The 12,017-nt window shown below is 44.4% G+C and overlaps 2 protein-coding genes across 2 annotated transcripts in view; one reads left to right on the forward strand and one right to left on the reverse strand.

Moving 5' to 3' along the window:
• The window catches only part of LOC119656764 (lysophosphatidylcholine acyltransferase), an 85,905-nt gene extending 80,228 nt beyond the window's left edge, over nucleotides 1–5,677 (reverse strand). Inside the window, exon 1 of the mRNA XM_038063342.1 lies at nucleotides 4,143–5,677. Within this exon, the coding sequence (XP_037919270.1) occupies nucleotides 4,143–4,313 (171 nt within the window). The 5' untranslated portion in view covers nucleotides 4,314–5,677. The remainder of the gene's footprint in view (nucleotides 1–4,142) is intronic.
• A 5,423-nt stretch (nucleotides 5,678–11,100) lies between these two features.
• Nucleotides 11,101–12,017, forward strand: part of LOC119656684 (ethanolamine kinase) — a 39,343-nt gene continuing 38,426 nt past the window's right edge. Inside the window, exon 1 of the mRNA XM_038063169.1 lies at nucleotides 11,101–11,775. Within this exon, the coding sequence (XP_037919097.1) occupies nucleotides 11,575–11,775 (201 nt within the window). The 5' untranslated portion in view covers nucleotides 11,101–11,574. The remainder of the gene's footprint in view (nucleotides 11,776–12,017) is intronic.

A 12,017-nucleotide genomic window follows, 5' to 3' on the forward strand; every position in this document is an offset into this window, starting at 1 on the left:
TAACAGTCAAACACCGGACTCCTGCCTACTACCACTTGACTTTCCAGAGTATAAAACCGCTGTAATGCAATAGGAAGAGTACTATCCAGAGTCCTATCATCTAATTTCGCTTAAGCCTAGATTATCATCATCATCAACGTTGCAACAACCGGTATCTGGTCTAGGCCTGCCTTAATAAGGAACTCCAGACATCCCGGTTTTGCGCCGAGATCCACCAATTTGATATCCCTAAAAGCTGTCTAGCGCGTCTACGCCATCGCTCCATCTTAGGCAGGGTCTGCTACGTTTTCTTTTTCTACCATAGATATTGTTCTTATAGACTTTCCGGGCTGGATCATCCTCCTCCATACGGATTAAGTGACCCGCCACCGTAGCCTATTGAGTCGGTTTTTATCCACAAGCATACGGTATCGCTCATAGATTTCGTCATTATGTAGGCTACAGAATCGTCCATCCTTGTGTAGGAGGCCAAAAATTCTTCGGATGATTCTTCTCTCGAACGCGGCCAAGAGTTCGCAATTCTTCTTGCTAAGAACGAAAGTCTACGAGGAATACACGAGGACTGGCAAGATCATTGTCTTGTACAGTAAGAGCTTTGACCCTATGGTGAGACGTTTCGAACGAGACAGTTTTTGTAAACCGAAATAGACTCTGTTGGCTGACAACAATTGTGCGCGGATTTCATCATCGTAGGAGAAATTCTCAACGGTCTCAAAGTTGTATTCTCCTATCTTTATTATTCCCGTTTTACCAGTGCGATTTGATGTTGTTGTTTGGTTGGTTTTCGGTGCTGACGTTGCCACCATATATTTTTTTTGCCTTCATTGATATGCACCCCCATATCTCGCGCCGCCTGCTCGATCTGGATGAAGGCAGTTTGTACGTCTCGGGTCATTCTTCCCAAGATGTCCATATCATCAGCATAGGCCAGTAGTTGAGTGGACTTCAAAAGGATCGTACCTCTTGCATTTACATCAACATCACGGATCACTTTCTCGAGGGCCAGGTTAAAGAGGACGCATAATAGGGCATCCCCTTGTCGTAGACTGTTGTTGATGTCGAATGGTCTTGAGAGTGATCCTGCTGCTTTTATCTGGCCTCGCACATTGGTCAGGGTCAGCCTAGTCAGTCTTATCAATTTCGTCGGGATACCGAAGTCTCTCATGGCCGTGTACAGTTTTATCCTGGCTATGCTATCATAGGCGGCTTTAAAGCCGATGAATAGATGGTGCATGTTGTCCATATTCCAACAGTTTTTCATCGCTTGCCGCAGAGAGAAAATCTGATCTGTTGCTGATTTGCCTGGAGTGAAATCTCTTTGGTATGGGCCAATGATGTTCTGGGCGTATGGGGCTATCCGGCCTAGCAAGATAGCGGAGAATATCTTATAGATGGTACTCAGCAACGTGATACCTCTATAATTGCTGCACTGGGTGATATCTCCCTTTTTATGTATGAGACAGATAATGCCTCGTTGCCAATCATCAGGCATTGATTCGCTGTCCCTACCCTGAGCACAAGTTGATGAACCACTTGGTGTAATTGGTGGCCTCCATATTTAACTAATTCGGCTGTAATTCCATTGGCTCCTGGCGACTTATAATTTTTAAGCCGATGAATTACACGGACTGTTTCTCCTATACTCAACCCATCGCTCCAATATGCCCATTCTGCCGGAAATCAGATTTCCCTCTTTGTCTCGGCAGGATGAACATCGAGGTGTATAAGGCTTCATCCTGCTCACTTATTGGTAAAACTTGCGCGCGTGGTGCGGTTGCTCCCTGTACTTTTCTAGTTCACAGACCTGTTGGTTCTCCCAGACTTCCTTTTCCGTCTGTGAAGTCGCTTCTCCGCACGACGGAGTTCGTGATAAGTCTCTGCACGTGCCCGCGTTCTTTGAGAAAGCAACATTACTCGGTATGCGGCATTCTTCCGTTTCGTTGCTAGCTTACATTCATCGTCAAACCAGCCGTTTCGACTTTTTTTGCAGCTGTGGCCAAGTATCTTTGTGGCCGTATCAATGATAACGTTCTTCAGGTGGTTGTGAAGATTATTTGTTGATGCTTCATCTCCACGAACCCTGTTAACTGCGGTTATTGCGGCATCCATTTCCCTCTTACAGGTGTTGCGGAGGGCTGTGTTGTGGATGGCTTCAGTATTCACTCTCACCGGATTGTAGGTGGTGTCGTAATTCGAGCTTGGAGCACCATGCCAACGAGATAGTGGTACGAGTCTATATTGGCCCCCCTATACGTTCTGACATTCATCAAGGCTGAGAGGTGGCGGCGTTCGATCAACACGTGGTCAATTTGGTTGAAAGTGGTCCCGTCAGGAGAGCCCACGTATGTTTGTAAACCACTTCCTGCGCAAACCAGGTGCTTGCAACAACCATTTCGTGCGATACTGCTAACCGGATAATGCGCAATCTGTTATCATTGGTATCCCTGGGTTAGCTATGGGAGGCGACGTATCGCCTGAATACTTTAATACTTGACTGTGTGCTCCTTTCGTGGCTTCGTAACATCGGTTTTCCGTGTAGGATTGTCAACCCTACCGAACCCCCAACCTGGAGGACCTGTTGATACATTTTGTTCCGTTTTTAGGCGCGGGAGATTTGCCTTCATCCTTCTCCGTCTGTAGTTTTCCATAAAGAAAGAACTCCCAACGATCACCAGGAGGAGGTGAAGATAGGGTTTGGTAGTAGAGCTGTTGGAGTTGGTTCAGTAGGCGTTTCCCAGATTTTATGCTCCATCGTGGGTACCAATCCACGTTTCGTCCTGGGACCTATACTACCGTTTGACCGGTGCCTAGATTATCCTTCAGTTATATGGCTGAAACTCTCGCTCGAGTTGAAGGAAGCGGGCATTCCAGAGGCCCTCGATACCGTGGTCGAGGAGAGTAGAGGGTAGAGCTAATTAATCCAAAATGTTGGATATGTTTTCGGATGCTGCTATTATTTTTATTTGTGGAGTCAGAGTTACGAGTGAGGTTCGATAGTCATTATTCTCCCATAAATTTCAAGTTTTCTAATAACTGCGTGTGACAGACAGATATGAAGACAAGGGGTCGATTTTGATATAATCTTATGTCAACATTAAACCTTAAGAATGATTCAAAATCGCGTTTAAGTTCAATAATCAAAAACTACTTCCAAAGAGTTCATTACATGAGAAATCCACAAAACGTCTAGCTACCCTTCCCCGGATGGTTACGCCCCTGTTTCAAGTGATGGCCGTTGGCTTGATGATGCATACTTGATTTGTTGTTTTTAGTCATCGATGCAGCCCCAGCAATCATGGATTAATTCACACCGAATTTACCATCAATTTGCAACTGACTGCCAAAAAATACGTCAAGATGATTCCTCGTAGCTCCGTGCCACGGGTATTATTCGCAAATGATTTTTTTTCATTATCTTCCTTTCCGTGTGGCCACTGCGTTTCGCTAATGAGAAACGAGGATTATACCGCGCAACCCCTGTTTTAACTGGGAATTTCGTTATATGCATGATGACAACAGAGAACACGCCAGGCGGTCCATGAATAATTACAAGAAATGTAAACAAAGCCATTTCTCTCCGCTTCAAAAGGCGAAAGAGAACAAAGCTCAAATGCTGCCGTTGTAATCCGCTGATTGAATGCAACTCCTCCACCTACTATTGAAGCAGAGATTTTTCCATACTACCCTTCGAACGTTTCCCGAACAATGCCACTCTTTATGATGTAAATTCTGCATTTCCTGCCGGCTGAGCTGCTTCCGTGGGACACAAAGTCGCGGTCATTGCAGGACCGTGAGAATTGAAGCAAGAAAAATCCGTTGTAGGAATAAGCATGACCGTGGGAATGTCAGGCGAGCACAGTGCCGAGAAGCAGCTGCTATGCCGTAATAAATAGTAGCAACACACTGCGCTTTCGCAAATCCCACTTGAGGCCGAGGGGGTGGGAAGGACATTCAGCGGCGGCGAAAGGATGCCAACCCAGCAATAACATCGCCACCACGGTGCCTCTATCGATTGCTCGTCTTCGGCAGCCAGCCAGCTCTGTGGATCAATAGTTTTGTAAGACTTCCAAGGACCCGTGAGTGCAGTTTAAATTGGAGAATGTTGCATGGAAGTGGACACCCGAGGGCCCACAATGACTTACCTTGAGTTTGGTCAGCGGATTGGTGACTTCCACCTCGTGTACGAATGGATTGATGTAGTTCCTTCCGAGTCCGCCAATGGGCGGTTTGGAAGGCTTGCTTGGCGCAGCACAATTCCCGTTCTCACGACTTGAGCCCAACAGCTTGCACTGGGAAAAATCTGAATCGCCCATTGCGAAGACGTGTCGGGTGCGAACTCAGAGAAAATTCCAAGAAACAAAACGCCGCACTAGTTACTATGCCACAAATCACCTGACGCCCGTGACCAATTTTTCGCATGCACTATAAAACCTTGATCGAGAGGATGAGCACACGAAACTGGAACCCTTTGCGTCTTAACGGGCCCTCGCACTTTCCTCTAAGGAAACCCCCGAGAGAAATGAAGAACAATCTCGAAGCGAATATCCGACTTGCGTCCGCAGCTGCGAAATCTGCCCGTCCGTGATGAAAAGCACTTTTTCTGAGGAGAAAACTACGCCACGCGAAACACGCCACACCACCGACGTTGCACTACTGCCGCGTCCGATTTCACCACGTATTGGTCAAGAACTGACGAACTGACTAACGGCACAATAGATGCGAAGCGCGTCAACGATGAACAGAAGAATTTCAATGTTTTGTCTTCAGAAAAAGACCGGGCAAGAATGTTGCCGCGAATTACGGAGGCGGAAATGGTTCTGGCCAGCCGAATCGATTTCGCTGGAGCGTCGGACGAAAGGAGTTGGATGCTGCGGAGCCGCTCCTTGGAGGAATTGCAACGGGAAGTTAACGGCGCCACTAATATCAGTTAGTGCCAATGCGGCCTTACAAAATCGCTAGATTCACGTCTGCTCGCCCTTCGCTGGGCTGCTGAGCTCTGCAACTTTCCACGGACTTTTGGTCTAGCGCCGAGTTCACTCGCAACTTCTTCGGTGGACCGGACCACGATGTCTTCTGCGCCTCGCACCCACTCAAACCCCGTTGTCCTGTCTTATCACACTCAAAATGTTTTGGTTTCTGCTCGCCCCTCGCCGCGTCGCCCCGACACAATTCAAGTGCAGAAGGCCCCCTCTCGCACCTGCGCACGTCACCCACTATCGCACTTTCCGTTTCGCGCGCCTCGGACTTTACACCGTGTCGTCGCACGGTCGCTGTCGTCACCAGTCCAACCGTTCAACGCGAGAAAGCGATGACAAATCCCAACGGCGATCTCATGAAATTGCCAAAAAGCGGTACAACCAGTTCCAATCGGGAGTGCTCAAATCGGCTGTTTGCACTCAGCCACAGTCCCGTTGTTCATGGAGAAAAAATTCCAGAGGGAGAGCGACGAGTGACGTCATCACTTCCAGGTGTTTTCTTTCTTTTCGTCATGTGCGCTTCTGTTAGTCGTGCGTGCGGAAGTACTCGAGAAATGAATCTGTTTTGTACCATGGAATTTTAGAGTTGTAAATGGAGAGGAGCCAACGTATTTATTCGATGAAATGGGAACATGTATTGCTACTGTAAAGTGATTGATTGATTGCTAATTTTATTGGCTTATTATCGATACCTTGAACATGTGTCCGATACTTGAAAAAGTACATTAAAATGTCGAAAACGTGAAAAATTTCAAAAAATTGTAAATTTGTCAAACATTTAAAAAGTCTGAATCGTTGCACGTTGCCGCAGCGTTTCAGGGGGTAGGTGAGAAAAGTGCAGGAACTTTGTAGTAATGTAGGTTACTCACTGAAGAAACTATCACCACACCTGGCAGCTAAGGATAAAATGCACCACCAAGAAGGAGGAGAAGGAGAACTTTAAGGTCCGGTAGGAATTACCGGAGGGAGTCATCTGACATAGATACTGGGTCGGGCTCCTATAATGGACAGCACGGCGTCGAAGGCGTTAACTGTGGAGCGGTTTGACGTCCAGTCGCCACGATGACCAGAAGAATTGCTCCGCGTACTGCAGTTGTTTCGCCACAATCGGCGGCGACCACTTCAGCAGGTTCGCGTAAGCAGCGGATGAAGTGGACTGAAAAAATGAACTGCTTTATCATCCGCTCCTACTACGAAATAACGACGAGGGCGGGTGCAGTATCTTACCGCCCCTTGCGGCACCAGAGATCGGTCGAGGGCTTCCAACATTTCGCGCACGTGACTGTGCAGCAAGTCCGAAGCCGAAGCACTTTCCTTCATCGCCCAGCTGAAGTCTCCGCTGAGGTTCGGGATGAATTCCAAACAAAGTGTGTACAATTCTCGGAAATGGATCCTTTGCATAGACCAGGTATTCTCAGGCTCTATGCATCTTCAGCAAATCTGAAAATTCTGTCTCAAATCAATGATGACATTGCATCTCGGTCGTATGCTGACATGTAGCTCCGGCAATTACAATCACTTGTGTATTGTCGTCAAATTGCACGGTCGGAAGATTCGCTTTCGTGTTGTTGGCTTGAGTAACCGAAGAGATCCCCCATGGAAAATGGGCGGGACTCGCTAAATCAGGACATTGCTAGGCTGATTCACATCAACAGTGGCAACGCCAGCAGTGAGAAATAAAGTGCCAAGGGTTTACAGGAACTATACCATCCCCAGTGAAACAACCGTAGTTGAAATTCTTGTCACCAAGAGGAACTAGCGGAGTTTTTTCAGATCTCTCAACGAATCCCCACAGAGCGTCCAGATAGTACGGTTTTCGGTGACAGTAGCGAAAGAATATTGGGATGGACTTTGGGGGTTACCCGCCCAGAATACTGAGTGGATTACCGCCGAAGGCATCCGCCATGCCAATACGGGTGGCATTAATTTTGCAGGTATTACCGAAGAGGGGGGTTCGATGAGTCAAAAACAGCTCGAAGAGCTGGAGGAATGCAAAATGTCTGGTATAAAAAATTTACCAGTATACACAGTCGGATGGCATATAGCATAAATCAGGTCATGAGTCGGTCGGAGGAATTTCACACTTCCTCACAGCGGGAAATTACCTACCTTGTCCCTAAAAACGACACGGTACAAGACCCCGCAGGCACAAGACCGATTGCTTGCCTACCAACCCTCTACAAATCCATAATGTCCATTATTAATGGATGGGGCACGCTGGAGGTAGCCTTAATTGTCTCCTTATCCAACCCAACAAGCGTGTGATTGAATCGTATAACATCCTATTGTGACGCAGGCTAGAGTGAACTATGGTCTAAGCCGGTGGGACCATGCTGCTTTCTACAGCAAAAAGGTGGACCTCATACTGCCACAGTAGCTTTTGAGGGACCTGCCTCCATTTATCAGTGGACATCTTAAGGCACAGCGAAACAATCAACCAACCAAGGGCAAACAAAACGCGTGAGAAACAAAAGCTGGAAAGAGTGGAAGAAACAGTAGAGGAAAAGAGATCTGCACCGTTTCTTGCGGCGTTTTCCTTTTTGTTATTTTGTTTTAACCGTGAACTTAATCATCCAGCTCGCTCAAAGTTACAACAAGTCGGGAAACAGGTAAGCTAGACGCTTCAGGTATAGAAACTTTTGTTTGGGATGAGTTGTCCTGAGCCCACCATTTACTTGATGGCGGGCTACACATGTTTGGGAAGCAACTTACTTTTGCTATTCAGTGCGCGGACTACTCTGTTCGTGGGCGAGCCCCCAGTACTTTTAAAAATTATAATATTGGCTTTGACGGTTTCGATCGCAGAGCAGAGGCGATCTCATCAGACGCTGCCTCATCGCCTCTACCCTGCGGAGCAGCGTGACTGAAAGCGGCAAGCGATGGCATTTAGCTCGTTTTTATTGAATTCAAAACCCGCCAAGGGTATGAATTATAACGACCGAAATCGCCTAGTTAGAAGCTTTTGTTTTTCTCTATGTGAGTAACGATGACATATCCGTGTATAATAATAATCGTTGGCGCAACAACCCATACTGGATCAGGGCTTTGAAGTGCATTGGAGCACTTCATTCAAGACCGAAACGGTACACTACAGTATACTGTAGGAGGCAATGTGGTCAGTATTACGCTTGCCCGAGATTATAACCCTGATTTGACTCCGGTACTCATTCACAGCTGAGTCGACTGGTATCCGACATCAAATCACAATACAAATCCCACCGCCACCAGTGAGATTTGAACCACGACCTTCCGTACGATAGCCTTGTGCTCTAACCACTCAGCTATCCGCGTATACATAATTCAAAATTCGATTGCCCTCTATTTTTTAAAAAGCCATTTACAGAAATAATTTGATATGGAAAGCATTGTATTAATAATAGTCAACCACATGCCTTTGCACACTAGCAGTTCAACATTAATAACAAGTGAGAAGTTCACCTAAAAGAGATACAAACATATCGGAAACTCAGCGCTTCTGGTATGAAAGGCTTTTCTTGTCTTATGTAAGTATATTTGCATGCAAAACTATCCCATTTCCTCGTAGCCCGTAATGTATATGTATATTTAACATGTTAAATTACTCACTTTAGTGTGATTTTAATATCAAGTATTTTGGGTTGCAGTAAACTCACACGAAATAAATAACTTTGAGCTACTGTAACTTTATCAGTAATTGTACGATTTTGATGAAACTTGGGGATATCATCCTTCATACATACAAATTGTCATAACTCTGGAATAAATTTAAGGGGGTTTCTAATAAATTTCCCAAACACAAAACAATATCCTACTATTAATTTAACTTGAATAGATATTGATATGAAAACTACTTTGAGAAGATTTGTGATTCTTTTCAGATTTTTCGGCTGGGTAGTTTCTGAGAAACGGTCCGTTAAAAAAGTCATAATTTTCGAACCCCGCACTTTTCGCCTTTCCAGAAAATGTCAAAACTAACACTGGCTTCGGAAAGTACTAACCGATATCTTTCATATGATTCCCAACACGGTTATATTCGATGGTAAAAATATACACCCCCCTTTTACATGTATGGGACCCACTCCTTTAAATTCAACGTCGAAAGATGTAACTTACTGCATGTGTGGCCGTTCAAAGTTCCCACCTTGTCATCAAATTTCACTTTAATCGCCTTAATTTCGCTGTAATTTTGATATCAACCACTATTATTGCACGGAACTTGGCAGTATTATGCCAGATACTATCCTCAATGCTGCTGCAATACTTGGTAATTAGATTAACTTAAGGGTTTTTTTTATTATTAGGAGGTTAATTTGAACAGATATCGGAATGGACCATATTTTGAGGCCTAGATTTCATACAAGCGCGCTACCCTGATTTTTTTTCAACATTTTTGGGTTGGGTAGTTTCTCAGAAAGACTCCTCTCTCACTTTAAATGTGAACATTTTGTTATTTACTTGCACATCTTATAATTTACGTCAAAAATAATATCAATTTCGGAAAGTACTAAGCGAACGCTTTCATTTGATGCCCCACATGATTGATTATAATAATAATAATAATCGTTGGCGCAACAATCCATATTGGATCAGGGCCTTGAAGTGAGTTATAGCACTACATTCAAGACCGTAACGGTACACTACAGGATTACAGTACCCTATACAAGGCAATGTGGTCCGCATTACGCTCGCCGAGATTATTGACCTGATTTGACTCAGGTACCTCTGCCTCTGCCACCAATGAGATTTGAACCGTGACCTTCCGCTACGACAGCCCAGCACTCTAACCACTTGAGCCATCCGGACATGATTGATTATATTCAGTAAAAAAATTTAAAACTCGCTTTTGCCTGTATGTGGAACCCCTTTTTAACTCCACTTGAATTTATGCCACTCACTGTATAGTTGAAAAATTCGTGTGGAAGACAAACAGACAGACAGTGAATCGATTTTAATAAGGTTTTCTTTTACACAGAACCTTTGAAAAGAATAAATTAAGTTAATTTAGTCTTAATCTCGCACCTGGATTGAATTTCGCTCCCAAAATTCCTCCTAAGGACGACTTTCCCTTGGAATATTGAGTGACCCACGAAAACGGTGGAGATGTCGACGTAAAGGTTATTTTTATTTTTAACTTCAAACGTATAACATTTCAAATGTACTACACTTGTTTTCCGAAGTCATTGTCGATTCGTTTATAATTGCGGACGTTCGTCACGCAATTTGCTTGCTCTAAACCGCCAAAATTCGACAACAACTTTTCACTTGAAAAAAAAAACGCCATTCGCGTAACCGTTTAATTCACAGGAAAGAGCACTAAGAGTTTGTGTGAATCCCAAAAAATTACATATTGGTAAATTTAGTTGCAGAAGATTGAAATAGATTGCATAGAATAATCTTTTGGAAGTTTCGTATTTGCTTTATTTTTTTTTCCCCAGAGTTTATACCGTACTGAAAACAACTACAACTTTATAATTTCGTTAGATCTCTTTTAAAATCGCAGAATATTTCAATAAACACGTTCTTTCTTTATTTCTGTCAGTGCCACCATAAGACGTTTTACATTCTTTATGTTTGTTTTAAAATTCTTGTTTATTTTACTCATTTACTCGTGGCATTTCAACCTAAACTAGCTCCTTTTTTTGATGGTAATGTTATTTTCAATTAAACTCTCCAAATCGTTTGGGAAAAATTCTTTCCGTTTCTTTAATTTTTGAGATTGCTAATATTAACAGACTTTTCCTCGATTCATAACCCAAATTTCTTCCATACATACCTCCAATTAGAATAAATAAGACATTTGAAAAACGAGTGTGGAAAAATGCAATTGTTTTCAGCCAAGAATATGCGAATTTCCTGCTGGGACATGGTTTCAGCTTGAATCCCAATAGGTGGCACTCACGAACGTTGAAAGGTATGTGACAACGAATTATTTGCTACTGAAATGCACCAAGTCACTGATATTTTTAATTCGTACTAATTGTTTGGGCTCAAAGATGGTTTTACTTCACTCGCCGGGGAATTCCACTTAAATTTCATTCGTTGTAACTGCAACCAACCCTCAGTGTTATCAGCTTCAAAAAAGTTCCAGTTCTCCCGCCAAACTCCATCTGCTGCTGTTGGCAGTGTACGCGGTGAGGAAACGGATTTAAAAGCATTCGCCGGCAGTCGGCCGTCTCCAAACGAACTTGAGCTTTGCGCCGCGCTACGTTGCTTGTTGTTCTGTTCTGTTTATTGCAGTTGCACAAACGAAACCTTTTTCGAACTCGGAATTTCACTCCCAGCATTTCCAGGGAAGAAAGTGATAGTGTTCGCAGGTCCTACCCATTGTTATCGACTAATTGCTAAATTCACTGTGGAGCGTTAACCGTCGGTGAGGTGGAAATCCGGCTCGGAAGAATCCCAAGTGCAAAATCGATTCCATTAAGACGTTAGCAAAGGGGTAGACGAAAACACAGCTGACGCCTGTCAAGTTCCTTGACTTCCTTGGCCGACGAGCGGACGTGAAGGCAGCGGCAAGTGTGGTTTGTTTTGAAGTTGGAGTTTGGGTAGTTTCCTGGACAATTGGAGGAAGTGCTGGGTTTCAAATTAGGTTTGCGGGTCGAGCTCCTCTTACGCCGACATGACTACGCAGGGGAAGCCGTGCTGCGAATGTCCAGCCTCAGCGTGCAAGGATTTAACGAAATTAATAGTGAACAGTGATAGCGAGAGGGAAATTAATAAATTGCCGATAACGATAGATGAGAACCGGGTCATCGAAGGAGCTATAGAAATCCTGCGTGTCATTCGCCCCCACTGGGACCTGGAACGGGTTCATTTCAAGGTACGTTCCCTCGTAAACCATTTAGAGATCAATAGTCCTCCCTTCCTACTGCATCCATTCATTTCGTTTTAATTATACACTCGGAAGTGTGGAAAAAATCTAACATAATTTGGCTGATAACGTTTGACCTCGGCATGGTTTATTGCCCCCGGACTTACTTCGCAGGACTCCCAGATGTGAGTAGGTTATCAAGTCCCAGTCGATGCCTAAGTTTCGTGTAAGCGCGACTCGATGTATGTACG

The sequence above is a fragment of the Hermetia illucens genome, chromosome 5 (assembly GCF_905115235.1).
Source record: "Hermetia illucens chromosome 5, iHerIll2.2.curated.20191125, whole genome shotgun sequence".
Taxonomy (NCBI): Eukaryota; Metazoa; Arthropoda; class Insecta; order Diptera; family Stratiomyidae; genus Hermetia; species Hermetia illucens.